This window comes from Herpailurus yagouaroundi, unplaced genomic scaffold (assembly GCF_014898765.1).
Source record: "Herpailurus yagouaroundi ecotype Mexico unplaced genomic scaffold, PumYag 29, whole genome shotgun sequence".
NCBI lineage: Eukaryota > Metazoa > Chordata > Mammalia > Carnivora > Felidae > Herpailurus > Herpailurus yagouaroundi.
The window spans coordinates 25,646,908-25,674,771 of record NW_024412377.1 but is presented as its reverse complement, the minus strand read 5'-3'; the positions used below and the strand labels follow the sequence as shown (position 1 = coordinate 25,674,771).

At 36.5% G+C, this 27,864-nt stretch overlaps 1 protein-coding gene and 2 pseudogenes across 4 annotated transcripts in view; 1 reads left to right on the top strand and 2 right to left on the bottom strand.

Annotated features, from left to right (window-relative positions):
• Positions 1–27,864, top strand: part of ZFR (zinc finger RNA binding protein) — an 85,861-nt gene that overhangs the window by 49,889 nt on the left and 8,108 nt on the right. For 3 of the 4 annotated variants that reach the window (XM_040494854.1, XM_040494853.1, XM_040494856.1), the window contains 5 exons: positions 698–839; positions 6,143–6,240; positions 7,100–7,195; positions 27,437–27,548; positions 27,657–27,754. In XM_040494854.1, the coding sequence (XP_040350788.1) occupies positions 698–839; positions 6,143–6,240; positions 7,100–7,195; positions 27,437–27,548; positions 27,657–27,754 (546 nt within the window). Of the gene's footprint in view, positions 1–697; positions 840–6,142; positions 6,241–7,099; positions 7,196–27,436; positions 27,549–27,656; positions 27,755–27,864 lie in introns of those variants that run through there. The other variant, XM_040494859.1, reaches the window with a different exon arrangement.
• LOC121043222 (40S ribosomal protein S25-like) lies at positions 11,647–12,247 on the bottom strand (annotated as a pseudogene).
• Positions 20,971–21,555, bottom strand: LOC121040690 (60S ribosomal protein L23-like; annotated as a pseudogene).

Sequence of the window (27,864 nt, the reverse complement as noted above, 5' to 3'; positions counted from 1 at the left end):
ATTTGAATTTAGATACTGTGTTATAAATATAAACAGTATAATTTCTGTAGTCTTCATTCATTAATGTAAACTGGGGCTTATTAAATATCTTCCAAATTTCAGTGATTCCTGGTTTTGTGGATGTTAATAAAGACTTTTTGCTCTCTGATGAAATCTAGATCTGTTGATTTCACAATTTACAATGGGAAAGGTTGAATTATGCTTCTGTTAGGTTCAAATATCTATTTAAGTTTCAGTCAAATTCTGCAAATGTACAAGTACTTAGCTACCCAGGTGCTATTTGGAAGGTACAATAATAAATACAGCAGTGTTTCTGTTACCCAAGAACTCATAATCTAAGAGGGACATATCCACATAACTCATGGTACAGATAATGGTAATCCTAAAAGGAAAGTATAGTAAGAAACTAATGATATTTGCATTATTGCAAGGCTTCTTGGAGGAAGTAGTATATTATCAACTTTTAAAATGCTTGAGGTAGGGAGGGGCAGCTGGCTGGCTCAGTCAGTAGAGCATGCAACTCTTGAACTTGGGGTTATAAGTTCAAGGCCCATGTTGGGTGTAACGATTACTTAAAAATAAAATTTTTTAAAGTAAAATGCTTGAGGTACCGAGAAAATGAAAGATCCATAATGAAATTGCTTTGTCTGATAATGTAAAAGGTCCAACTAATTTGTTTGTACTTTTCATTACATAGGTTATAAGTCCTGAGAAGTATGACATAAAATGTGCTGTGTCTGAAGCGGCAATAATTTTGAATTCATGTGTGGAACCCAAAATGCAAGTCACTATCACCCTGACATCTCCAATTATTCGAGAGGAGAACATGAGGGAAGGAGGTTGGAAAGCCATTAAGCATTCTACTTTTCTATTAACTTTTTTTTTTTTCATTTATCTACTCTTTTAAGATGGCATTAAGCCCTAGAAGGCAACATGCTGGCATTAAATATGAATTTGATAGATTTGACTTATAGCAACCAGTTTTGCTTAAGATCACTTCCCAGAAAGTAAATGTTTTTAGTAATGTACTTTTACATAAAACATTCATGGTATTGTTGATTTTCTAATTTTTTTCTTTTCTTGCTAACCTCAGATTTCTGGAAAAAAAAAAGTTCAAAATTATTCTTGCTGACATAGTGGACACATGAAAAAAATTAAAGAAATGTTGGTAGTAAGGGGCCACAAATTTAACCTCTATTAAGAAGTTCTTGTTCTTGCCTTGTCTTACAAAAAAGACAAGAGAGTTTCATAAATAAAATTGGTTTAATACTTGTAATGCTTATACTTTAAGAGGCATTGTTATAAGTGTAATCATGGATTTGGCTTGTCCTCAGGTAAATACTTCTAGTTCTCTGAGGTTGCTCTTTGGTTTGGAGAGTTTTAATAAATGCAGAGCATCCTAATGCACATAGATTTGGGCGTTTGATCCCAATATTATTATACTAGATATATTGAAAAATAAATGGTGTAGGTGTAGTTAGTAAGTTCTAGTACAATTCAGGGTTTTTAAACTTACTTTACAATTGTAGAATATGAAATCCTGCTGGTGCCAGCAATGTTGCTTTAGGGACTGTTCTATAACATTTTCAAAGCTTCGAAAGCTTTTAAGCCAAAAAGCATGGTCAGTGTCTGCCTTATGTTGGTTCTGTTGTTTTATGGGTCAGATAAAATTTACTTTGTTTCCTTTCATGTTGTTTTTGTACATCTTAACTTGTTGAGTATGGAGTTAGTCTACACTAATATTTCTTTGTGATAAAGGAGAAGAGAAAATATTATATATTGAATATTAAAATTAACTTGTCTAAAATAGCATGATTAGGCTCTTAGTTGTAGTCCCTTTAAATTTGTTTTTTGTTTTTTTTTTACAGCAAAACAATTTTTTTAAGGCTCTGGGCTTTCCACAACCCAGGAAGAGAACACTTTATTTAAAATGTAGTCATTGGGAGACATGTCTCATATACTTCATATGTATACCATATCAGGGCTTGTATGTTGTAAAAGCTTTGCATCTTAAAAATAAATGGGTTTTGTGAAAAGGATCTTTTCTATGAACATGAGTTTCCACTCAAGGTCTAGCTGTGGATATTGCTAGAAAAACAGTTCCTGAGTCAATCTGGTCAATTCATATGCAACATATGACCCTTAGGATTGGGGGGAAAAATTCTAATATGATATAAATAAAAGTTGCTATATTTAAAATAGGATGAAATTATATTCATATAACCATTTAACTATTTCAGAGCACATTTTATCTAATTATATTTAACTGTAGTTAAATTTGTGCAATATCAAGTCATTTTATTATGTTGCAAAAGTCTAAAGTTCATATCGCATTTGTGGTAGTCTTTGATAACCCATCCCTTCTAAAGGAAACAAAATTATATTTTTGTCTGACCCAGACTTGAGTTAGAATTACTGTTCTGGATTTCATAAATACTTTGGTGAGAGAAATGATCAGTCCAAAATTGGAAGATTTTACTTCAAGACACTGAGCTGAAAAGTTGGATGTGCAAAAACTGTAGAGACATTGATAGAGTGTTCCTTGCTGCAGATAACTGCAGTAAACTATGTCTTTAGCTTCATTATGAAGATTGCTTCTTTCTTGCTGCAGAATAACGGTATGTATTCTCTCTCACTGCAGCTCCCAATGCTCTGTGTCTTAAAATCACGTAAAGCCTATAGCTTGCTTTGGGGAGTTAGTCCAGAGGGTAAGGAAGGCTTTGCCGGAAGAGCAATTATAAATCTCAAGACTTGCGCAGTGTGGTAGCCTCTTTAACGGTCCTGGTTAATACCAAAAATTATCTTTAAATTACTTAAAAGAAATTATTAAATTGCCCAAATAACTGTTAAACGCATGACAGATCTATTTTATGGTACTGTGTTTGGCAGTTAAACATTAAGTTAACAGTTAATTGACTTGAAGCTTGAAATGTTCAAAATGCTCTAACCCTTGCTACAGAGTCTTTTCTGCAGCAAGACAAGTATTGTGTGTGTTTTTTTCCACCTGTAGCTTATCAGGCCCGGTCCAAAGCCTTCTAGCAGAGGGGATTGATTCCTGTCAGGGGTTGCTGCCAAGACATCGGAAGGATTTTTGACCAAGGTTTTCAAAAGCTCAGTGTCACACCTGCCATTTGATTAAGGAGGGATTTTTGGATGCAGAGTCTGGCATTTATTGTCCTTTGTGTGGCTGTTTTGTTTGTTTTGTCTTTGTCTATTTAGAATTGAGCAGTGTTCACACTAGTTTTTAAATGGTTGTGGGTGGATTATATATTTTATATAACCATGTTAATTTAAATTAATACATTCCCATTAACTTTTAATCATAAAGTAGTGTGGACACAGCATGTCTTCTAACTGGTGATTAACCCCTTAAAATTTATGAAATACATTTATGTAGGGTAAGAATTTGCCTTTTTTTTTTTTTTTTTTAAATTAACTGAGTTTTGTTAACTGGGTATTAAGCAACAAGTATGATTTTTGTTTTGTTTTGTTTTTAGTACAGTATACCTAAGGGGTTAATCCACTTGAAATATAAAATGGGTGCAAAAATCCACACTCTAAATTTAACAGAAACTTCCTACTTACAGCTCTTAATTTGTTTTTAAATTGCAATAGGTGTCTTGGCATCTTTGAAATTGTCATTAAAATTTTCAAAGTTATGAATGTGTGCTAAAAGAGAAATTTTCTTACATTTTGGAGGAAATTATAACATTGTAAAAATAACATTTAGAAATTCAGAAACTTTTTAGAAAGAGATTGCACATTGTCACCTATTTGCATTCTAGCTTTGACAAATAATGTAAATAAGGGGACATGGAAAGAGGATCCTTAAGCAGTTCTGTAATCTTGCTTTGAGGAGTGGTTTCTTGTTTCTTTTTTTCTTTCTTTTTCTTTAGTTAGCTGTGCTTTCCTGTGTCCCTTTTCCTTATCTCAGAATAGCCCCATTTCTAATGGTCAGTATGTTTCTGACGTTAGTAGTAGGTCTTACAGGTTTTAGGATTATTTACTGTTTTTTTAAAATATTAAAACATTTTTTAATGTTTGCTTATTTTTGAGAGAGAGACTGAGTACACGTAGGGGAGGGGCAGAGAGAGGAGACACAGAATCCAAAGCAGGCTACAGACTCTCAGCTGTCAGCACAGAGCCCGACACAGGGCTCGAACTCACTAACTGCGAGATCATGATCTAAGCCAAAGTCTAAGACGTTTAACCAACTGAGCCACCCAGGCGCCCCACCCCGTTCACTGTTTTTTTTTTAACACTAATATTTTGTCTTGACAGTTTCTTTTTAGCACTCAGATTCCTCTTTTAGTGTTAATTCTCAGAATGTGGCGTAGTGTGGCATAGTGTTCTTGGATTATCTGTAAATCGCCCTTCTAACATGTCTTCTAAAAAAATCTGTATCATCTGATTATTTGAAGAGCAAGAATTAAGAACAGAAAGCCCATGCAGGGGAGAGACTTCTATACCATTTCTAAAATAAGGTTTTTTATGTGTTACCTATTCATAATAAGAGCAAGTGTCTTTTTTTTTTTTTTTATGTTTATTTATGAGGGAGAGAGTGGGGGAAGGGCAGAGAGAATCCCAAACAGACTGCGTGTTGTCAGTGCAGAGCCCGACACAAATCAAGCCATGAGATCATGACCTGAGCTGAAATCGAGAGTTGGATGCTTAACCGACTTAGCCACCCAGGCAACCCAGGACAAGTGTCTTTTAAGATAACTGAATGCTCATACAAAATATACAATTAAATAACTTACTTAAAGTGGCCCTGTACTCTTAAAACCAACTTTAACTTCTTTTATCATGTATTTCTTTTGACCCTCATACTCCTTTGGTACCTTCAGTGATTTATTAAATTATATCTTAAAAAAAAATTTTTTTTTATCGTTTAATTTTTGAGAGAGAGACAGAGACAGAGACAGAGTGTGAGCGGGGGAGGGGCAGTGACAAGGGAGACACAGAATCCAAAGCAGGCTTCAGGCTTTGAGCTGTCGGCACAGAGCCCAATGCGGGGCTCAAACCCATGAACCCCAAGATCATGACCTGAGCCGAAGTCAGACGCTCAACCAACTGAGCCACCCACGTGCCCCTAAATTATATCTTAAGTACTGCATACATCTGATGCACTTAGCCAGAAGACTGTTAAATTCCAGAGACTACTTTCCTGGTATATGATTATACTGTATTTAGAAAATATTTATACTATTAAAATTACCCAAGAGCTATGAATTAGATTGACTTAGTTGCTATTTTGGCTAGTTTGATTAGCAGATATGCTGTTATTCTTATACACACTTTACAGATATGTATAGATGGATACATAGCTGGCCCTCCAGCTATCATGAATATAAAATTACCTTCTTGTCTCTAGTTTTCTCCTCAAGTTTCTAGATAGATCATTTATGTTTTAATACAATAATCTAATTAAAATCAGTTATTACAATTTTAGACCATACATATTGTTTATCATCAAAGCATTCTGCTTACTTTACTGCATCTCTTCCTTTCTGTACGTATTCTGTTTAATCATGCTGGTTCCTATCGCCCTTTTCCACTTTACCCATTGTTCCTCTACATTTATTCTTGGAATATTTTATGGTAACCTTTTAAAAGAGCATTTCATATTCCCTTGAAGCTAAAATTTTCCTTGCAGGAGAGAAAGTATTGATCTCTTAGAAATGCTTATCTTTGACTCTTCATTTTTCTCTGATTATTACTATATTGATAAATCCATCTTTATTATTAGTTCTTTGCTATATGAGCCCCAGAATGACATGACCATTTAGAATACTGAACAAACTTCATAGTTTATCATACACTCTTCATTTATTAAGGTGGATTTTTGTGTTCCCTCTTGTCTTGTCTTTGTGCTGGTGCGCTGTGTCCAGTAATCCTCCCTTTTTATTTTGGTGGGTAGGGTTTATATTTGGAGAAACTATTTATTATAAGAGTTTAAATTCTCCTTTTGATCTTCACATTGGATTATGTAAATTTGTTGAAAATAATTCTCTGGGTACATTAATGTGCTGGTAAACTCTCAAATGGCTCATGTGACACTGATGCTACTATAAGGAAGTGTCTTGCTCACCTGGTCAAACACCCATTCCTCACTGCATTTTGCCAATTCAATCCATTTTAGATGTAACCTCGGGTATGGTGAAAGACCCACCGGACGTCTTGGACAGGCAAAAATGCCTTGACGCTCTGGCTGCTCTACGCCACGCTAAGTGGTTCCAGGTTCGGAACATCATTTTACTTTTTTCTTGTAGCCTTATGAGAGAGTAGTTCAGTACAACATGTTTAACTGTGCTTAAACATTTCAAAAGATTGCCCAAGCAATACTATTTAAATTAAATCTCAGAAAATGTTAACATAGAAAGCTGGGTATGAAGATCTGCATATTGCAGTTACTATTAATTTGACAATAACCTTAGGTTTTGGGGGTGTTTTGTAGTTTGGGTTTTTTTATTTTCATTTTTAGTAGCTATATTTAAAGTTTACTTGTTTAGGAACATCACATGTTTGTGTATATATATTATATTCCATAAGGCTGCAGATTAACTTTTGCTTTAAATAATGGAATATGTGTTTAAAGCTTTGTGTATAATTTTAAGATTTTTCCCCCTCTTTCTCTAAGTTAATAAGTGTAGGGAGTGAAAGGTGAGGAAGAAACTGTTTGGTTTAGTGACTTTGCAGTCATGCAAAGGCACAGAAGGGAAACCAAACAGATTTCCTTAACCTTTCAGTCCCTAGACAAACTTTTTAGCTCTTTACTTTTTCTTTTATTTCTAATGTAGGCAGATTTTTTTTAAGTTTACTGTTTTAAATGACACAGGTCAAGGTTCACAGGGGATCAAGAAATATTATTCTTGTATAATCTGTTTACTTTGACCTAAAATACCAGCTCTTAAATACTAACCCTGGCATAAAATACTGCTGTAAATGGCAGCTCATTGAATCCAATTTTAAGTGTGATTATTTTTGTTTTATTTTTACCTGAGCTTCCATTGAACAGTGGTATTTTAACTTTTTTTCATCAAGGGATATTTTCAATATTTCTAAGATTAATTCACCTGGTTTTTGTGTTGCTCTTAAGGCTAGAGCTAATGGTCTGCAGTCCTGTGTGATTATCATACGTATTCTCCGGGACCTCTGTCAGCGAGTTCCAACATGGTCTGATTTTCCAAGCTGGGTGAGTACTATGTAACTTCATGGTGTGAAAAATAAACATTTAGGAAATATTTCTGCAGTTTTTATAATCTTTTATATTTAGTCATCAACTTTATGTTCACTTGCTAAATATTTCTTTCCTTCTCTAGTGAGAAATCCTAGGGGTCATAGAATATCTAATTTTCTGAGATTTTACTATTTGAAGAATTGGACTTGATGTTTCTTTTTGTATCGCCCCCCCCCCCCTTTTTTGCCTTTCTCACAATGTTTATTTTTTAAAATAACAGCAATTATTAATTGGCTTTTACTTACATAAAGGTACAAAGTTTAAAAATAAGGTATTTATCTCCCTATGCCGTGTTCTGTTGACAACTGTTGACAGTTGTTTTAAAATAATGTGCAAAAATTTAAAATTTTAAGAATTCAGAAATCTGGGCTTTTCAAAAATGTGTAGAGTTAGGAAATTCAAATAATGCAGAAAGGCACCAAAAAGTGAAAGTCTAACACTTTGTTGTGGGTTCTTCCAGGAAAAAAAAAAATGCATGCCGTATGCATCATATATTTTCCTGTTTTTATATATGTAGTACTAGTATCCCTTTGATGTTGGAGCTTTTTTGGTTCCTCAGTAGCAAGAACTCAGATAGAGAGGGGTTCATCCAAAAATATGACTGGACCTATTGATTCCAGAGTTAGTTAGTGAGAATTAAATAGCCAGGTTACTTTACTTCTTTTTTTTTTTTTTTTTTAATTTTTTTAATGTTTATTTATTTTTGAGAGAGGGAGAGAGACAGAGTGTGAGTGGAGGAGAAGCAGAGAGAGAGAGAGAGAGGGAGACAACAGAATCTGAAACAGGCTCCAGGCTCCGAGCTGTCCGCACAGAGCCCGATGTGGGCTCACAAACTGCCAGATCATGACCTGAGCCAAAGTAGGATGCCCAACCAACTGAGCCACCCAGGCGCCCGAACTTTTTTTTTTTTTTAAGATTTTTTTAAAGTTTATTTATTTATTTTGAGAGAGAGAGAGTGCATGTGCATGTGGAGGGAGGGGCAGAAAGGGAGAGGGAGAGGGGGAATCCTAAGCAGGGTCCGCACCAACAGTGCAGAGCCCAACGTGGGGCCTGATCCCATGAACCGTGAAATCATGACCTGAGCCAAGATCAAGAGTCAGATGTTCAACTGACCCAGGTGCCCCTGGGTTACTTTACTTCTGTAATTTTTTAAATAAACACAGGGGTGTTTATGCTATTTACATTATTCGGATTTTTCTTAACAAAATGCATCTTGAAACTCTTTGAGAGGGTCACAGTCAAATCTACCTTATTCTCTGCATTGACTACACGGTACTCCCTTTGTATGGATATGCCAAATTTTATTTAACCTGCATGCATTTGATAGACATTTTGGTTGTTTGCAGTGTTTTCCCATTAAATCTTCATTATATTGCTATCAAGCTTTTGTTGAGTACTATGTTCATGTGATAAATTGTTAGGGCTAGAATTCCAAGGTCAAATAACATGTGCTAATCATTTATCAGAAAGTTGGATCATTGAAAACATCCAAAAACTGTTGGATTGATCATTTCCTTCACACCCTCACTAACTCTGGGATATCATCACATTTCTTAACAATATAATAAATACAAAATGGTGTCTCATTTTTTTATTTACGTTTTTTAGGGTCAGCTTCAGCTCAACTGGTTACTTCACATGTGGTTATTTACATTTCTTTAAGTGAGTTGAGTGATTGCTGGCACTTGTAATTATTTTTTTCTTAATTTGCAGTTCCATTGTTACTCAACATTTTCTTAATAATTTATATCAACTCTTTTTTATAAGAAAATAGCCCTTATCTGTAACAAAAATTATTTTTTCCAGTTTTTTAATCTATTTTTTAACTATATGATCATTTTTGCTGTATCAGAGTTTTAAAATTTTTGTAAATTCTAATCCATTGATCTTTTATGACTTCTGGGTTTTGTTTATTCTATTTATAAAATCATCTTGTATTTTAGGTTATATATTATAGGGCACCTAGGTAGCTCAGTCAGTTAAGCGTCAGACTCTTGATTTTATCTTAGGTCATGAAGTCAAGCCCAAAGTCGAGATCAAGCCCAAGGTCGGGCTGCACGCTGACAGGGTGGAGCCTGCTTGAGATTCTCTTTCTTTCTCGCTCTCTGCCCCTCCCCCCCATCAAAATAAATAAACTTTAATTTTTTTTTAACATTTATTTTTGAGAGATAGAGCATGTGCAGGGCAGGGGCAAAGAGAGGGAAACACAGAAACCCAAGCAAACTGCAAGATCATGACCTGAACCGAAGTTGGATGCTCAACCGACTGAGCCACCCAGGCTCCCATCGAAATAAATAAACTTAAAAAAAAGTTCACACATGCTTTCCTCTGAAGCCTCCCGCCGTCCTCCCCACAATCAAATTATATTTTGGGGCACCTGGTGGCTCAGTCGGTTGAGCATCCAGCTCGATTTCAGCTCAAGTCTGTTCTCACGGTTCATGGGTTTGAGCCCCCATCGGGCTCCCATTGGCAGGTATAGAACCTGCTTGGGATTCTCTCTGTCCCTCCCCCACTCACGCTTGCTCTCTCAAATAAACTTTTAAAAAATTATGTTTTCCACAAGTGTGTATTACATATTTTTTTTAATACATAACAAAAGCTTTGAGAAAGCTATATATCAACTTAAAATTAAAGCACTTATCTCTGAGGAGTAAGAGAAAGGGATGATTATAATAGAGATCTGTAATGTTTAATTTTACCAAGACAAAATATACATATATGACTTAACACAATGAAAAATAATTTTAAATAAATAATCATTTAAAATCATAAGTGGATTTAGCTAAATGCTTTTTCAGACCAATTGCCAATTATTCCAGTACGATTTAACAATTTAACAGTGAAATCTGTTATCCCAACCCCCAGTTTGAAATACCACCATTATTCATAAACCAGTGGTTCTCATGCAGGGGCAGTTTTGCCCTCCAGGAGACATTTTCCTTTATCAGTAGTACTGAGGTTGAGAAACTGTCCTAAACCAGAGTTCCTTTTTTTGTGGGTCCATTTTGGCAGTTGTCTTTTATTACTCAGTCTGACTGTTTTGTTTTCTTGTATAGTATTAAACTCTTAACTATTAAAGCTTCAGAGTATGTTTAAAAAAATTTTTTTTTAATGTTTACCTGTTTATGAGAGAGAACATGAGCAGGAAAGGGGGGTGCAGAGGATCCAAAGCAGGCTCTGTGCTGACAGCGGTGATCCCTTATAGGCTCTAACCCACAAACCGTGAGATCATAACCTGAGCTGAAATCAGACACTCAAGGGACTGAGCACCCAGGCTATTCTCTGCCCCCATTTTATTTCTGCCCCTCATTGTAAACATCGTCTTGCACAGAAGAATTTCTCTGGCTTTTCTTATATGTTTGTTTTTCCAAATGAACTTTACTACAGCTTTGTTCAGTTTCTCCAAAGTTCTCATGATGTTTTTTAAGTAGTACTTCACTGAATTAATAAATTAGTTTGGGGCATATCACTTTTATAATGCTGACTCTTCTTGGCCGAGAGTATGTGATATCCTGCTTGCTGAAGTTAATTTTACATACCTGCTCAGATTTGAATAGGTTGTATGCATGTTAAATTTTGGTTTGGGTTGTTTGTTTGTACCTACATATTTAATCTTTTAGAGGGTTTTTTTTTCCTCCCCCCTTCACATTTTATTTTACGGTTGTTGTATATATAAAAGCTATTAACTTTCGGTATTAATTTTGCAACCTGCCACTTGACTGCATTCCTTTATTTGTAATATTTTTTTTCATATGATGTTCTTGGGTTTTCTAATCTTAGAAACATAACTATAAATGATATTTTGCCTTCTTTCTCTTTTCTAATTTAATTGATACTTGTAGAATAAATAGGGAATATAATAATACTTTACATGCATGCTATGTTCATACATGCATTGAAAATGCTTCTTGGAAAAAGGAAAAAAAAGTGCTTCTAGGTGTGAAATGTACTAATTAACATGATGATTAGCCTTTTATTGTAGAGCATGCGACTATTGATCTTGGGGTTATAAGTTCAAGCCCCACATTGGGCATGGAACTTAGATGAAAAAAAAAAAGTAAAGAGGGGCACCTGGGTGGCTCAGTAGGTTAAGCGTCTGACTCTTATTCTCAGTTCTGGGTTGTTAGTTCAGGCCTCACATCGGGCTCCCCACTGGGCATGAAGCCTACTTAAAAACAAAAAGTAAATAAAAAAAGAAGAAGCAGGAATGGAAATTGAACTTTACCAGATAATTTTTCAGGGTTTATTGACCTAAATGTATAGTTTTTCTCCTTTCAGTCTGTTCAATATCATATATAATACAAATAAATTATCTCATATTGAGCGAGCTTTGCGTTCCAGGGGTGATTCTCATATATATGAGAATATTAATGAACTATTAAATTCTGTTTGCTGATGGTCTGTTTAGGATTTTTTTTGGTGATAAAATTTTTTTCTAGTTTTATTTTTATCCTTGTTTTCAGATTTAGAATAAAGAATGCACTAATGGTATAAAAACAATCTGGAACCTTTTATTCTTTCTCTGAAATCTGAAACAGTTTTAATAGGATCAAACTACTACTGTCATTTGATGATACTGTTTTCCAATCTCTCTCTTTTTAATTTAATAAATTTTTATTTTCCAAAATGTTCATTTGGTGAGATCTCTTCATGCATGTTCACCAGCAGCTGAGACATCTCCACCCTTGGTGCTTCTGGTGTAAATTACTTGAGCTCTGTGCTTTGAAACCAGTTAGTAAGTTCTTTACTAACCAGCTCCTAAAGGGCTTTCCTGGCCAAGAAAACTCAAATCTTCAGTCTGAGACAACAGCTGGAGTTATAACCTTATGGTTGGGAACTTCCTTACAGAGTGTCATATGTTGCTTTGTCGAACAAAACCAGGTTATCTATTGAGCTTGTCCCAAATTTTGCCTTTGGGCCACTTCTTTTTGGGCCCGATTCGTTCATTGAGTCTTTGTCTTTTTTGGCCAGCTTTCTGCCATCTTTCTTTTTGTCCTTGGGTGACATTGTGAAGCTCAAAGAGCAGCAGCCACCTATTTCCCAGTGTCTTTCAAGAAATGGGGTAGCATTTTCTCAATTTTTTCTGTTGATTAATTAGTCTAATTTTTCTCTCTCCTGAGCTTCATTTTGGCAACTTCCATTTTCCTAGAAAAATTGACCAATTCAGCTAGATATTCAGATTTTTACGTGATAGAATTTTGCTGTCTCAGGGTTTAAGTACTTGCAGCATCTTTATTATTTTGTTTCTTTGTAATTCTCCTTTTGATTGATCACACTAGCCAACAATTGTAGTTAGCATATAAGAGCAAAATGAACGAGTGTTTCAGTATTTATATGTGGTCAGAATTCACAAAATTCTTAATATATTTTAATATAAAATTGTATTAAACATTACCTAACTTCATATTTTTTTAATGTTTATTATTGTTGAGAGAAAGAGAGAGCAGGGGAGGGGTAGAGAGAGAGAGGGAAACACAGAATCCGAAGCAGGCTCCAGGCTGTGAGCTGTCAGCACAGAGCACGGTGGGGGGCTTGAACTCACAAACCCTGAGATCATGACCTGAGCAGAAGTGGGAAGCTTAACTGACTGAGCCACCTAGGCGCCCCCAAAATGGTTACTTATTTAGTTTGAGGCAGAGAGAGAGCAGGGGAGGGGCAAAGAGAAAGGGAAACACAGAATCCGAAGCAGGCTCTAGACTCTGAGCTGTCAGTGCAGAGCCCAGTGCAAGGCTCGAACTTACGAACTACGAGATTATGGCCTAACTTGATGTCGAAATCCCAACCAAGTGAGCCACCCAGGTGCCCCTCAGGTTTTTAGTGTATAAAAATAATATGCCCTATACATCATCATTTTGCTTTCTGCTTCCTTTAACTTCAGTCCTCTCCACCCAGGTGCCCTTGAGGCTATTTCACCTGATGGCTGATCTTTTGAAATCGTGTACATATAACAAAAATACACCAATTTTTTTATTATTTATAACACACCAGAATGTCAGTGTTTTGACATTTAAAAATGTCTTATTTAGGCAGTGGTTTACTTTTCATATTATTTTTTCCTGTCCCCAAAGAATCAGCTCCTTGGGTTTATTTGCCAGATCTACCATTTTCCTATTTATTTCTAATTTCATCTCTTTATATTTTTTGGGTGGGGGGTTATTTTATTGTTCTTTTACAAACTTTTTGAGATGGGTACTTGTTTCATTCACTCTCTTTAATTCTAATTCCAGTATAGTTAACATACAGTGTAATATTAGTTTCAGGTGTACAATGGAGTGATTTAACAATTCTATACATCACCCAGTGCTCATCAAGACAGGTACACTCCTTAATCCCTATCACCTATTTCACCCATCCCCCCACTCTCATTCACTCTTTAATTATGTAGAGGTTTTAACACAGATTTTGGCTATATATGTAATATTTTCTTTTTATTTTCTATGTAATCTTCACATGGTCTTTAAGCAAAGAGTAGTTTTGAGGGAATTTTTGAATTCATTGTGATTGAAGGAGGGTTGCTTTTATTTCTGTAAATAAGCTCTAGTTTTTATAGCATTGTAATCTGATAAAGGTATTCTATTTACAGTTTTTAGAATTTAAAGTTTTGCTTTGCAGTCTGATATATACCATTTTTATTATCTATATGGGCACGTTAAAGAGGTGTTCTCAGTAAGATATTGGGGCACCTGGGTGGCTCATCCAGTTAAGGGGACAACTCTTGATTTCGGCTCAGGTCATGATCTTACAGTTCATGAGATTGAGCCCTGCGCCCAGCTCTGTGCTGACAGCATTGAGCCTGGTTGGAATTCTCTTTTCTCTGCCTCTCCCCCTGTTCTCCTCTCTCTCTATCCCTCCCTCTCAAAATAAATCAATATTTTTTAAAAAGTTACAGCGGGGCGCCTGGGTGGTTCAGTCGGTTAAGCGGCCGACTTCGGCTCAGGTCATGATCTCACGGTCCGTGAGTTCGAGCCCCGCGTCGGGCTCTGTGCTGACAGCTCAGAGCCTGGAGCCTGTTTCAGATTCTGTGTCCCCTTCTCTCTGGCCCTCCCCTGTTCATGCTCTGTCTCTCTCTGTCTCAAAAAAATAAATAAACGTTAAAAAAAAATAAAAAATTTAAAAAAAGTTACAGCAAACAACATTCACTCCTTAGTTCAGTTTAATCATCTATCTTTCTATATTTTTCCTTACATATATTTTGTCTACTTTGTTTATCCATGGATTGATGAAAGAATTAAAATCCGCTATTTCTATTGTATTTCTGTTTCCTATAGTTTGTGCTTTACTGTTTTGTTGCAGTAATAATTTTGGACATAAACACTTAATATAGTTTTGTCATTGTGAATATGAACCCTTTCCCATTATAAAGGGCTCCCCGTTTTAACCCTTTCTGCCGAGAGTTAATAAGCCTTGTTCATTGATTAATATTGAAACTCTAGTTTTCTTTTCGTTAGCATTTGTCTAGTAGGAGTGTATTTCGTGTTTCCTTTGTTTTCTTCTGTGCTTTACCATAATTCTTATTCTTTTCTTGTCCTTTTTATGTGTGAATTTTTTTTCTTTTTGACTATTAATTGTTGCCTTTCTATTTTATATACTATTCTTATTCATCTATCTCTTTTAACAGTTTTAGATAATATCTGCCAACCTCTCACCTATAAAAGCTGAGAAAATGATCACTTATACATCCTCCCCTTACCCTTCCTTCTTGGGTTTGTTATTTCTTTTGTTCATTCCATTTATTTCTTTAATGTATTTACACCTGTTTCTTGATTAACTTATCTTAATATAGACTGATTCCATTTAGAAAACCGGTCAATTTACACAGTTACGCGTTTTAAATTTTAAAAGTGTAAAAATAACTACATTTACCTTCTGTAGCCATATTCTATATGATTGTTGAATGTTCTATATTTTAATGGTTCAATGCCAACCACTAGGTCTTTTTACTGGGGCTTTGCCTTTTCATTTCCTGATTGACTGCATTTTATCATCAAATAGTTTTTATCAAAAGATGTGTAAGTTTTTAAAAATTTCTCACATTTGAGAATCTCTGCCAATCGCCATTACTTTAATGAGAAATTCATTGTTAGGTCAGTTTTTCCTCTCTCCATTTTTAGTTTTGCTCCACTATTTTCCAGCATTGTGTATTGGTAAATCTAAATTCAGCCTAATTTTTTTGCCCTGACGTTTTTTTTACAGGCTATTGAAAGAATTGTTTCTTTATTCTCCATATCATTACCTTAACCAAATTATGTCTTGGAATCTATTGTTTAATATCAGCATTTTTTTTTTTTTAAATCTTTATGTCCTTTTGTCCTGGAGATTTGGTTTTTCTTTCAGTTAGGGGAGAAATAATCTTCCATTATGTCTAATTTTTTTTTTTTTTTTAAAGTTTATTTCTTTTAAGAGGGAGCAGGCCAGGAAGAGAAGCAGGCTCCTTGCTGTCAGCACAGAGCCTGACCAGGACTCAAACTCTCGAACCCTGAGATTGTGACCTGAGCTGAAATGATGAGTCAGACACTTAACTAACTGAGCCATCCAGGCTCCCCTCTGATTAATAGGATTCTCTATTTTAGGGAAACCAGGTTTCCTTACGTTGGATCGCCTTTGTCTTGCATATCTTTTATCTTCGTAATTATCTTAAGTCTTGTTCTCTTTCCTCTTGTATCCCTATGATTGTCTCTTTGGCAGTACCTTGGTTTTCAGTTATGTTGTATTTTTCTTTACTATTTATAATTCATTTATTCTGTAATAATGTTATTTTATGTTTCAGTGTGCTTTATTAGCTCTAATCTTGCTTTTCATCTCAACTTTGAGTTCTTAATTTTATTGGCTTTTTGCTGATCAGGTTCTCTCTTACAACTCAGAATGTTAGCAGAGAGATTCTTTCAGAACAGGTTTTTTGTTGTTGTTGTTAAGTGTATTTATTTTTGAGAGAAAGAGTAGGCAGGGGCAGAGAGAGAAAAGGAGACAGAGAATCCCAAGCAGGCCCCACACTGTCAGCACAGAGTTGATGCAGGACTCAAACCCACATAGTGTGAGATCGGATGCTGAACTGACTGAGCCAACCAGGCACTTCCACAGCAGGTTTTTAAATTTTTTTTTTAATAGACATTAATTTTTTAGAGTAGTTTTTGGATCTTCTGCTCTCACATGTTCACTCCCTCCCTGTCAATATTCCTCACCAGAGGGGTACATTAGTTACAAGCAGTGAACCTGTATCGACACATCAACATCACTCAGTTCTGAGAATAGATTTTTCATCTCTGTTTTTCATGGTACATTCCACCCAAATATAGAGATGTCATGTCTAGTTTGTTTTTGTTTTTTCTTCTCCTTAGTTGTCAGTTCGATTACAAAATTGTTTTTGTGCTGAGACATCCAAACAAGAATTGTCTTTGAATCTGTCTGTGCCTTTTAAAATCCGTTTCTTTTTCTTCTCCTGTGAGCTCTGCTTTGAGGATTGTTTATTGGAAAGATATATGGATTTGCTGTATCCAGCCTTATTCCAGACATAGGCTGTGCTCTCTACTATATCTTGGTTGAATATGCTGTGCTATTGTGTGAGGTAGATTCCATTGACACATTTCAGGCTTTAGTGTTCAAACCCAGGGTGGACACCTAGAGCTTTTTCGCCTATGCAGAATCTGCTCTCTTCCCCACCCCTACCCCCACCCCCGCTCCAAGCCTATTTACCTTCTCCTTGTAGAAACTACTTCCATTTCCCTGAACCAACAGAGTATTTGGGTATGTGATGCCACTTTGGGACACTTGAGAGTTTACAGCCATCCTTGGCAATACATTTTTCCTACCCTTACTCCTTTGAAAGATCTTTTTTTTTTTCTTTTTTATCTACATGTTAGCCAAGTGTCTATTTAGAGATAATTAGATGTGGATAATTAGGATTCTTCTTGTTCTTTCCTTCCTCCTTTCTGCAAGAGTCTTCAGGATGGTGAATTCTACTCTTTTCCTTTCTCTGTTAAGATGGAAGGGGAGGTAGAAGGAAAAGGGGTTTTTACATTTAGGAAAATTTCTTCTGGATTTACCTTCAATATGACTTGTTACATCTTTCCAACCTCTCTGGGTTGGAAAGTTATTGCTAAAATTTTTTGGAGTTTTCTCACTCAACTGCCACCCCCACCCCCATCTTCTGTCTAGAGAACCAAGTTGGGAGCTACATGGAGAGTTGCCCAAGGCCTGCAGTTTCTTGGAAAGTTCTTTCACTGACCTTTTCCTCTGTTTTTGGTTGAAGCTGTTACATTTTTGCTTGGGTGGTATGTGTTGTAACATATTTCTTAATCATGTTTTGGGCCAGAGATGGTGAAGTTTGGGTTTGTGCTGTCACCTTAAGCAAAAAGTAACTTTTCTTGATTTCATAAAAGAAATTTGAAATTTTTTATGAACTTTATTATCTTTAGTTTTATTTAGCATTCAGATTATTTGAGTAAATCTTTAAGTAACAGTGCCTGCTTTTAGGCTTTCATTTACCACTACAGTGAGTACTGAAATGGTACTTTGCCTTCAGAGTAGTTCTTTTGTCCTAAACCCATGGTGATGAAGTAAAGAAAAGACAGAGCTGTTGTCAGGTTGGCCTGGCATCAGTGTTGCTATGTGGTATCTCAACCTCTTTTAGAATGGTATACCTCTATAATGGTATACTATGGTATAATTTACAAAGGACATATGATTATTTTTTTAATGTTTATTATATATTATATTTATGAACAGTATATATGAAGTTAAGGAATATTTTATAAAAAGAATAACCTGTCACAACATAGATGAACCTCCAAAATACTGTGTTAAGTGAAGGAAGCCTTAGACACAAAAGGTCACATTATGTGATTACATTTGTGTGAAATATCCAGAATAAACAAATACATACAGACAGAATGCAAATTGATGGGCTTCCAGAGACATGGGGGGAAAGAGGAAATGGGAGAAACTACTTAATGGATAAGAAGTTTTACTCTGAAATTATGGCAATGTTTTGAACTAGAGGTGTTGGTTGCACAACATAGTGAATTATTCACTTTAAAGTACTTGATTTTATTTATGTGACTTTTACCTTACTTTTTAAAAACTTGTATGTATTTATTTTTGAGAGCAAGTGGGTGAGGGGCAGAGAGGGAGAGAGAGAATCCCAAGCAGGCCCTGTGCTGTTGGCACAGAGCCTAACACGAGGCTCAAATTCATGAACCATGAGATTGACTGGAACCAAGATCAAGAGTTAGACGCTTAACTGACAGAACCACCCAGGTGCCCTGAATTTTACCTCACTTCTTTTTTTTATTTAAAAAAAAAAATTTTTTTTAAACGTTTATTCATTTTTGAGAGACAGAGCACACAAACGGGGGTGGGGCAGAGAGAGGGAGACACAGAATATGAAGCGGGTTCCAGGCTCTGAGCTGTCAGCACAGAGCCTGACGAGGGGCTCAAACTCACAAACCATGAGATCATGACCCAAGGCAAAGTCTGATGCTTAACCGACTGAGCTACCCAGGTGCCCCTACCTCACTTTTTAAAAGAATGATCTGCCAAATGTTAAAGGACAGTTCTCAAAGAGGCTGAGGGAACTGCCGTAATTCTTCTGCTTTGTGCTCAAATAGCTGTTGAAATATGTGATTATTTCTTTCTACATATTTTGTTGTGTTTTTTCCCAAGAATATAAGTAATTTAGATTTTAGTGGTGGTGGCTTATAGTAAGAGAGTTCCTATCACTTTTTTCTTTTTAAGTAATCTTTACACCCAACATAGGGTTTGATCAAACTCGCCATCCTAAAATCAAGAGTCACATCCTCTACTGACTGAACCAGCCAGGTGCCCCCTGCCTGTAACTTTTAGAACCAGTGAAGAGTTTTTAAATGATAGGACACTGACATTCAGGGTCAAGAAATAACATTGTCTTAGCTTGTAAAAGAATCAGCAAATTACACTTGAAGGGTATTGTCTCATTCACTTTAGTTTAAAAATAATAATGTAGCACTTAGCTACCCCCCAACAAAAACCATCTACTTAAACCATCTACACATGTACCCCCTAATCACCAAAAGCTGTAAAAAAATTATTCTCAAAAGACATGACAATTTTTACCAAGAATTGTTGAGTCTGAAATGAGGTGTTACTGCATAAATGTAATACAAAAATACAGTATCCTGCAAATGGACATGGGAATGAAAGTCTGTCGTGCATGTATCAATATTAACCTGTGTCAACTAGAATATAGAAATGGATTTTGTGTATACAGTTGCTTGTTGTAAATGATATTCATAAAGTCCTATTTTATTATTACTAACATCTTCATCTGTCAAATGGGAATAATAGTCCTTTCTGCCCCTAAAAGGTGATTGTGGGAATTTACATTGGTTAATGTACATAAGAGCTTAGAATAGTGCTTAGTTTATAATAAGCACTCAATAAGCATTAGTTTTAATAAAGAGGATAACTACTATTATTTGTTATATAACCAGACTTCCTAGTGTTAGATTGTGCTTACATTAAATATAATAGCCCTATTGTAAATCTTTGAGCGTGTTAGTTGTATGCTAAAAAAGGGTTTACCCGTTTACTTTGCCACCAAATGAAAGTATCTGTGTTCTCACAGTCTCAGAAGATGTTTTTTTAAGTCAGTGGGACACTTGGCTGGCTCAGTCAGTGGAATGTGCGATTCTTGATCTTAGAGTTGTGAGTTTGGACCCCACATTGGCTGTAGAGACTACGTAAAATCTTTTAGGGAGGCCTAGGTGGCTCAGTTGGTTGGGTATCTGACTATTGATCTCAAGTCTTGATCTCAGGGTTCTGAGTTCAAGCCCCATATTGGGCTCCACACTAGGTATGAAGCCTGCTTAATTAATTAAATCTTTAAAAAGAAAAGAAAGAAACTAATATCCAAGGAAACTGGTTAACTGGTCTGGATCACCCATTGATAAAGGATATACATTGCAATATAGTTGTAGTTTTTAAAAACAAAAACATTTTAAATCAGACCTGGGTTCAAATCTCAACCTAATTTTTACAGTTTAGCTGCATAACCTTGGACAAGGTATTTAACGTCTTTAAGATTTTCCCCCCCAGTCTTTAAAATTCAGGTATAGTAGCATCTAGTTATGAGGATTAAATTAAATTATGCATTTAAAGTGCTTATTAGCACGTGGGACACCTGTGTGGTTCAGTCAGTTAAGCATCCAACTTCGGCTCCGGTCATGATCTCACCTTTGGTAGGTTCAAGTTCCGCATCTGGCTCTGTGCTAACAGCTCAGAGCCTAGAGCCTGCTTCACATTCTGTGTCTCCCTCTCCCTCTGCCCCTCCCCTACTTGCGTGCACGCGCTCTCTCTCTCTCTCTCTCTCTCTCTCTCGCTCTCGCTCTCGCTCTCGCTCGCTCTCACAAAAATAAATATGGGCGTATGGTGGCTCAGTTGGTTAAGTGACCGACTTCGTCTCAGGTCATGATCTCACAGTTTGTGGGTTCAAGCCCCATGTGGGGCTCTGTGCTGAACACTTGACTCGAGCCTGGAGCCTGCTTCATATTCTGTGTCTCCTTCTCTCACTGCCTCTCCCCCACTTTTCTTCTGTCTCACCCTCTCAAAAATAAACAAACTTAAAAAAATTCTTTTTAAATAAACATTTAGAAAAATAAAAATAAAGTGCTTAGCATAAAAAATAAAGTGCTTAGCATGGTGCTTGCCACATTGTAAGCCTAATTAGTACAACTAGAGATGAGAAGGAAAAATAGGCTTCATAAGTGGTTTGGGTTACGGGGCAAATAATTTTTTTTTTTAAACAATACACCAAAGAAACATGCAATACTGCCAGCATTGGATGAAATCCTGGGCCACAAGTCTGCACACTCTTTGGCAGCTCCTCCTGTGATAGCAGAACCTATCATTTCACCTTTATTGTTTACTGTGACCCTTCTGTTATCTTCAAAATAGAAAAACACACCATCTTTTCTCTGGTATGACCTTCATTGACAAATTACCACTGCTGGTTGTACCTTCTTTCTGAACTCTGGTTTGCCTTTCTTCACTGTGGCCATCACCATGTCACCCACAACAGCAGTGAAAAGTCTGTTCAGTCGTTGCTTGATCTCCTTCACAGAGATGATATACAGTTTTTTGGTTCCTGTGTTGTCAGCACAGTTGATCATGGCTCCTACTGGAAGACCTAGGGAAATCCAGAATTTCACACTGAAGGACCCACCACATCCTCACTTCAACATCTTGAATGCCAGAAAGGAACCCATGAGTGTATGTGTGTAAAAGTTTGTTTATTTATTTTGAGAGAGGGAGAGAACAAGCAAGCAGGGGAGAGGCAGAGAGAGGGAATCCCATGTAGGCTTTGCGCTATCAGCACAGAGCCTGATGCGGGGCTTGAATTCATGAGTCATGAGATCATGGCCTGACTTGAAACCAAGAGTCAGACACTTAACTGACTAAGCCGCCCAGGAGCCCCTCCCCCCACAAGAGGCTTTTAAAGCAAATATTAAAATTGTAGATCTCAAATAATTTAATATGGAGAGCTTTTCTCTCTCCATAGCTTCAGCTACCAAGATTCTTTATAATCTAAATATTATTTCTCTTGATTCTGTTCATCTTTAATGTTTACTTTTTACTTTCAAATGCATACATTTCAGAGTTTATAAACCACGTGCATACTATTTTTGTTGCTTTCCCAACTATAGACATTTGCTTAGAAAATAACCGTGTTCTGAAGAAAATTAATATTTTTATTTATTTTTTATTTTTTTTTATTTTTTTAACATTTTTATTTTATTTTTGAGACAGAGACAGCATGAACAGGGGAGGGTCAGCGAGAGGGAGACACAGAATCTAAAAACAGGCTCCAGGCTCTGAGCTGTCAGCACAGAGCCCAACGCGGGGCTCGAACTCACAGACCGCAAGATCATGACCTGAGCCGAAGTCGGCCGCTTAACCGACTGAGCCACCCAGGCGCCCCGAAAATTAATATTTTTAAATTGCTTGCTTCATAGCAAATGATCTCAGAAGGCAGATCGTTGACCTAGTTTTATTGTGGGTATTTATATATTGACTTTGGTTTTCCACAAGTAATTTATTTCCTTCTTGGTTTTTAATTAGTCCATACCTTTATTTGCAAGTATAAATCATAAATCCTCACTTTTCAAGGGTAATAAGTAGATTTTGATAAAACTTTGAATTACTTGAAACACACCCTGTGTCTTGACATACCAAGACTACAGCTGATTATTTAATACTTTTTTTCTCTTAACATTTTCTAAAAGTACTTATTAAAAGTGTGAGGTACAGTTGACCCTTGAACAACGTAGGGGTTGGGGCACCAATCCCCACACAGTTAAAAATTCGTGTACAACTTTTGACTGCCCAAAAACTTAACTACTAATAGCCTGCTCTTCATAGGAAGCTTCACAAATAACACAGTCCATTAACACATTTTGTATGTTGTATATATTACATCCTTTGTTCTTATAGTAATGCCTAACTTTTCTTAAATTCTTTTGATACATCAAGGCTACATTCATCTTGTTGTTGTCGTTAATGTTGATATTATTTATTTTGAGAGAGCGAGCGGGGAAGGGACAGAGAATCCCAGGCAGGCTCCCCACCCAGCATGGAACCCAACACAGGGCTCAATCCCATGACCATGAGATCATGACCCAAGCCGATAACAAGAGTCAGACGCTCAACTGACCAAGCCACTGAGGTGCCCCTCATCTGTCTTTTCAAATTATCACAAATGTCCAAAATATTGTTCTACTTATTTATTAAAGATTTTTATTTTTAAGTGATCTCCACACCTAATGTAGGACTCAAACTCACAACCTTGAGATCAAGAGCATGCTTTACTGCCTGAGCCGGCCTGATACCCGTCTAATATATTTATTTTTACAAAATCCATGTATTGGTGAACCCACACCAGTCAAACACATGTTATTCAAGGGTCACCTATATTTGTGAAAGCTGTATATTTTGTAACTCAGTGTTGTATTTTGAGCACAGCATCAGGAATTTTGATAATTACCACCTTTAATTTCTCTTATGACCAGGACTGTTCTCACATTATTTTCACAAGCATTTTGTTTCCTAAACATTTATTGAGTAATTTCTACATTTTGGCTACTTATGCTAGGCACAGGAGTTCAAAATAAATGACATTGATCTTCTCTTCAATGATTTCACAGTCTGTTGAACATCTTAAAATAGTACTTGATTTGTCTAAAAAAGGAGAGCCATTTATTACACATTCATAGAGTTGTCTGAGTAACTGAAGCTGATTCCTTAGAATTCTCAAAAATTTTTTAGGTTTATTTTTATTTATTTTGAGAGAGAATAGAGAGCAAGTGAGGGAGGGACAGAGAGAGGGAGAGAAAGAATCCCAAGCAGGCTCCTTGCTCTCAGCTCAGAGCCCAATGTGGGGCTTGAACTCCCAAACCGTGAGATCACGACCTGAGCTGAAGTCAGACTCTTAACTGACTGAGCCATGCCACCCAGGCACCCCTAAAATTCTAAAAACTTCTAAATGACAATCTTTAAACAAAATGCTTGAACATCTTCCTGCATTCTTCTGAGTAAACTGAACCATCTTAATTTTTTTCATTGTGATTTGCATTTATCATATGAACATTCATTATTTTCATTTTTGTTAATCAGTGTCTCATGCTGCCGGCTATTATTTTTGTACCTGTTAATTGTGTACTGTTTCTTTAAATTTCCAACTCTTATAATTTATTCCTAATTTGTTTGGGGCTACTTCTCCACATATCCAGACTTTTTAGTTACTGCTATTTAAAGATCTGACTAATGCAGGGGCACCTGGGTAGCTCAGTTGGTTGGGCATCTGACTTCAGCTCAGGTCATGATCTTGGCAGTCTGAGTTCAAGCCCCACGTCGGGCTCTGCACTGACAGCTCAGAGGCTGGAGCCTGCTTCAGATTCTGTCTCCATCTCTCTCTGCCCCTCCCCTGCTCTCACTGTGTCTCTGTCTCTCAAAAATAAAATTAAAACATTTTTTAAATTTTTTTAAAAATCTGACTAATGCAGCGCCTGGGTGGCTCAGTCAGTTAAGCCTCCGACTCTGCTCAGGTCCTGATCTCACTGTTCACGAGTTCTTGGGCTCTGTGCTGATAGCTCAGACCCTGGAGCCTGCTTCACATTCTGTGTCTCCCTCTCTCTCTCTCTCTCTGCCCTTCCCCTCTTTGCACTCTGTCTCTCTCAAAAATAAATAAAAATATTATAAAAAAAAAAAAAAACAATCTGACTAATGGCCTTAGGGTGAATAGGTTGATATGGTAAATCTCAGATTATATAACTTCATAAGCATTTTAGGTACACAAAAATAGATTCTGACTAAGGTATTTTCAGCTTCATTATTTTTGTTTTGATTTTTTCTTTTTTTTATTAATTTTTTTTTTAATTTACATCCAAATTAGTTAGCATATAGTGCAACAGTGATTTCAGGAGTAGATTCCTTAGTGCCCCTTGCCCATTTTGCCCATCCCCCCTCCCACAATCCCTCCAGCAACCCTCTGTATGTTCTCCATATTTAAGAGTCTCTTCTGTTATGTTCCCCTCCCTGTTTTTATATTATTTTTGCTTCCCTTCCCTTATGTTCATATGTTTTGTATCTTAAAGTCCTCATATGAGTGAAGTCATATGATATTTGTCCTTCTCTGACTGACAAATTTTGCTTAGCATAATACCCTCTAGTTCCATCTATGTAGTTGCAAATGGCAAGAGTTTATTCTTTTTGATTGCCGAGTAATACTTCATTTTGTGTGTGTGTGTGTGTGTGTGTGTGTGTGTGTGTGTGTGTGTGTATATATATACACACACACACACACCACATCTTCTTTTTTTTTAAATTTTTTTTTTTTTTTCAACGTTTATTCATTTTTGGGACAGAGAGAGACAGAGCATGAACGGGCGAGGGGCAGAGAGAGAGGGAGACACAGAATCGGAAACAGGCTCCAGGCTCTGAGCCATCAGCCCAGAGCCCGACGCGGGGCTCAAACTCACGGACCGCGAGATCGTGACCTGGCTGAAGTCGGACACTTAACCGACTGCGCCACCTAGGCGCCCCCCACATCTTCTTTATCCATTCATCCATCGATGGACAGTTGGGCTCTTTCCATACTTTGGCTATTGTTGATAGTGTTGCTATAAACATTGGGGTGCACGTGTCCCTTTGAAACAGCACACCTGTATCCCTTGGATACATACCTGCTAGTGCAATTGCTGGGTCATAGGGTAGTTCTGTTTTCAGTTTTTTGAGGAACCTCCATACTGTTTTCCAGAGTGGCTGCACCAGCTTGCATTGCCACCAGCAATGCAAAAGAGATCCTCTTTATCCGCATCCTAGCCAACATCAGTTGTTGCCTGAGTTGTTAATGTTAGCCATTCTGACAGGTGTGAGGTGGTATCTCATTGTGGTTTTGATTTGTATTTCCCTGATGCTGAGTGATGTTGAGCATTTTTTCATGCGTCAGTTGGCCATCCAGATGTCTTCTTTGGAGAAGTGTCTATTCATGTCTTTTGCCCATTTCTTCACTGGATTATTTGTTTTTTGGGTGTTGAGTTTGATAAGTTCTTTATAGATTTTGGATACTAACCCTTTATTTGCTGTGTCGTTTGCAAATATCTTCTCCCATTCCATCAGTTGCCTTTTAGTTTTGCTGATTGTCTCCTTCGCTGTGCAGAAGCTTTTTATTTTGATGAGGTCCCAGTAATTCATTCATTATCATTTTTTTAATGTTTATTTGTTTTGAGAGAGAGCAAGTGGGAGAGGGGTGGAGAGAGAGAGAGAATCTCAAGCAGGCTCCATGCTGTCAGCAGAGTCCAGCGCAGGCTTGATCTCAGGAAGCTTGAGATCATGCCCTGAGCCAAAATCAAGAGCCAGATGTTCAACCAACTGAGCCACCCAGGTGCCCCAGCTTCATTATCATTTTAAGGATTTTATTGTAGTTTCAATCTGTTTAGTTTCTTTGAATATTGTATTGGTGGTCGTACTTTTTAAATTTCAGTAAAAACTATCACAAAATGCAAAAGGCCATATTTTATATTTGTTCCATTTGTGTGAAATGTCCAGAAAGACAAATCTGTAGAAATAAAAAGTGGTTTACTGGTTGCCAGGGGTTGGAGGAAAGGGAAAATGGATAATGATAGCTGGTGGATATGGAGGTTTTTTGCGGGGGTTGGGTGGAGGTGATGCAGTATTCTGGAATTAGATAGTGATTGTGGTTGAACAACTTTGTAAGTATACTGAAAACCACTGAATTATACTCTTTAAAAGAATGGATCTTATGTGAATTATATCTCAAGTTTTAAAATCTAAATTAAAGCAAATTTTCTAATAGACCATTCAAACCATATTCTGAAGTGGTTTCTTTCTAAATCTATACTTTTACTTTTGTCTTTTATTCATTGGTTTAGATTTTGAGTCTCTCAGATGTAATTTATTTATAGTGAAGGCATAATTTGTATTTTCCTTAGGGATAATATAAGTGCAGTTGTGCATTAAATGAAAATTTAGATAATCTACATTGTTTTTAAAGAAAAAACAAGTCTTCTTTACTTGAGATATTGATCTACTCTAACTGTAGGTATTAAGGAACAAACATGTGACCCCTAAATATCTAAAGAATTTTAAGGACTGTCATTTTAATAGGAAAGACCAGCAATACTTAAAACTCTAACAAACCAAACTCTATTAATTTATTTTGCATTTTTCTTCATTAAGCATAAATTATAATATCTTTTTAAAGTGTAGGGGCACCTGGGTGGCTCAGTCGGTTAAGCGGCTGACGTCGGCTCAGGTCATGATCTCGCGGTCTGTGACTTCGAGCCCTGCATCGGGCTCTGTGCTGACAGCTCAGAGCCTGGAGCCTGTTTCAGATTCAGTGTCTCCCTCTCTCTGACCCTCCCCTGTTCATGCTCTGTCTCTCCCTGTCTCAAAAATAAAAAAAAAATAAATAGATAAAGTGTAAATTATATATTGCCTCATGAGTTTTGTTTTCATTACTTGTTTTATTTCATTTTGATTGTTTTTATATTTAATTTTCTGGTTTTGTGATTTGTTCTATGTAACGTTTTCAGTATTTAAAACTTTTAACAGCAACTTAATAAGTAATTTTTCATTCTGATGTTTGAAAATGAGTAATTCCTTTGGTCTGTAAGTTATTAAACACAGTTTTTATTTTTTTATTTTTAGGCTATGGAGTTACTAGTCGAGAAGGCGATCAGTAGTGCTTCTAGTCCTCAGAGCCCTGGAGATGCACTGAGAAGAGTTTTTGAGTGCATTTCTTCAGGGATTATTCTTAAAGGTAAGTTTTGGCTCATTTTTAATGTTTGTGCATTTGATAGTTGAATAATAACTCTTTCTTTTACAAATGGATAATGCTAATGCCTTTTTTTCTCTATGGTGATTGTAGGTAGTCCTGGACTTCTGGATCCTTGTGAGAAGGATCCATTTGATACCTTGGCAACAATGACTGACCAACAGCGTGAAGACATCACTTCCAGTGCACAGGTACTAGTGTATTCCTAATCCCAAAGTTTTGTTGGGTCACTGCCCTTAAGGTTTTTTGTGGTGTGTGTGTGTGTGTGTGTGTGTGTGTGTGTGTGTGTGTGTGTGTGTGT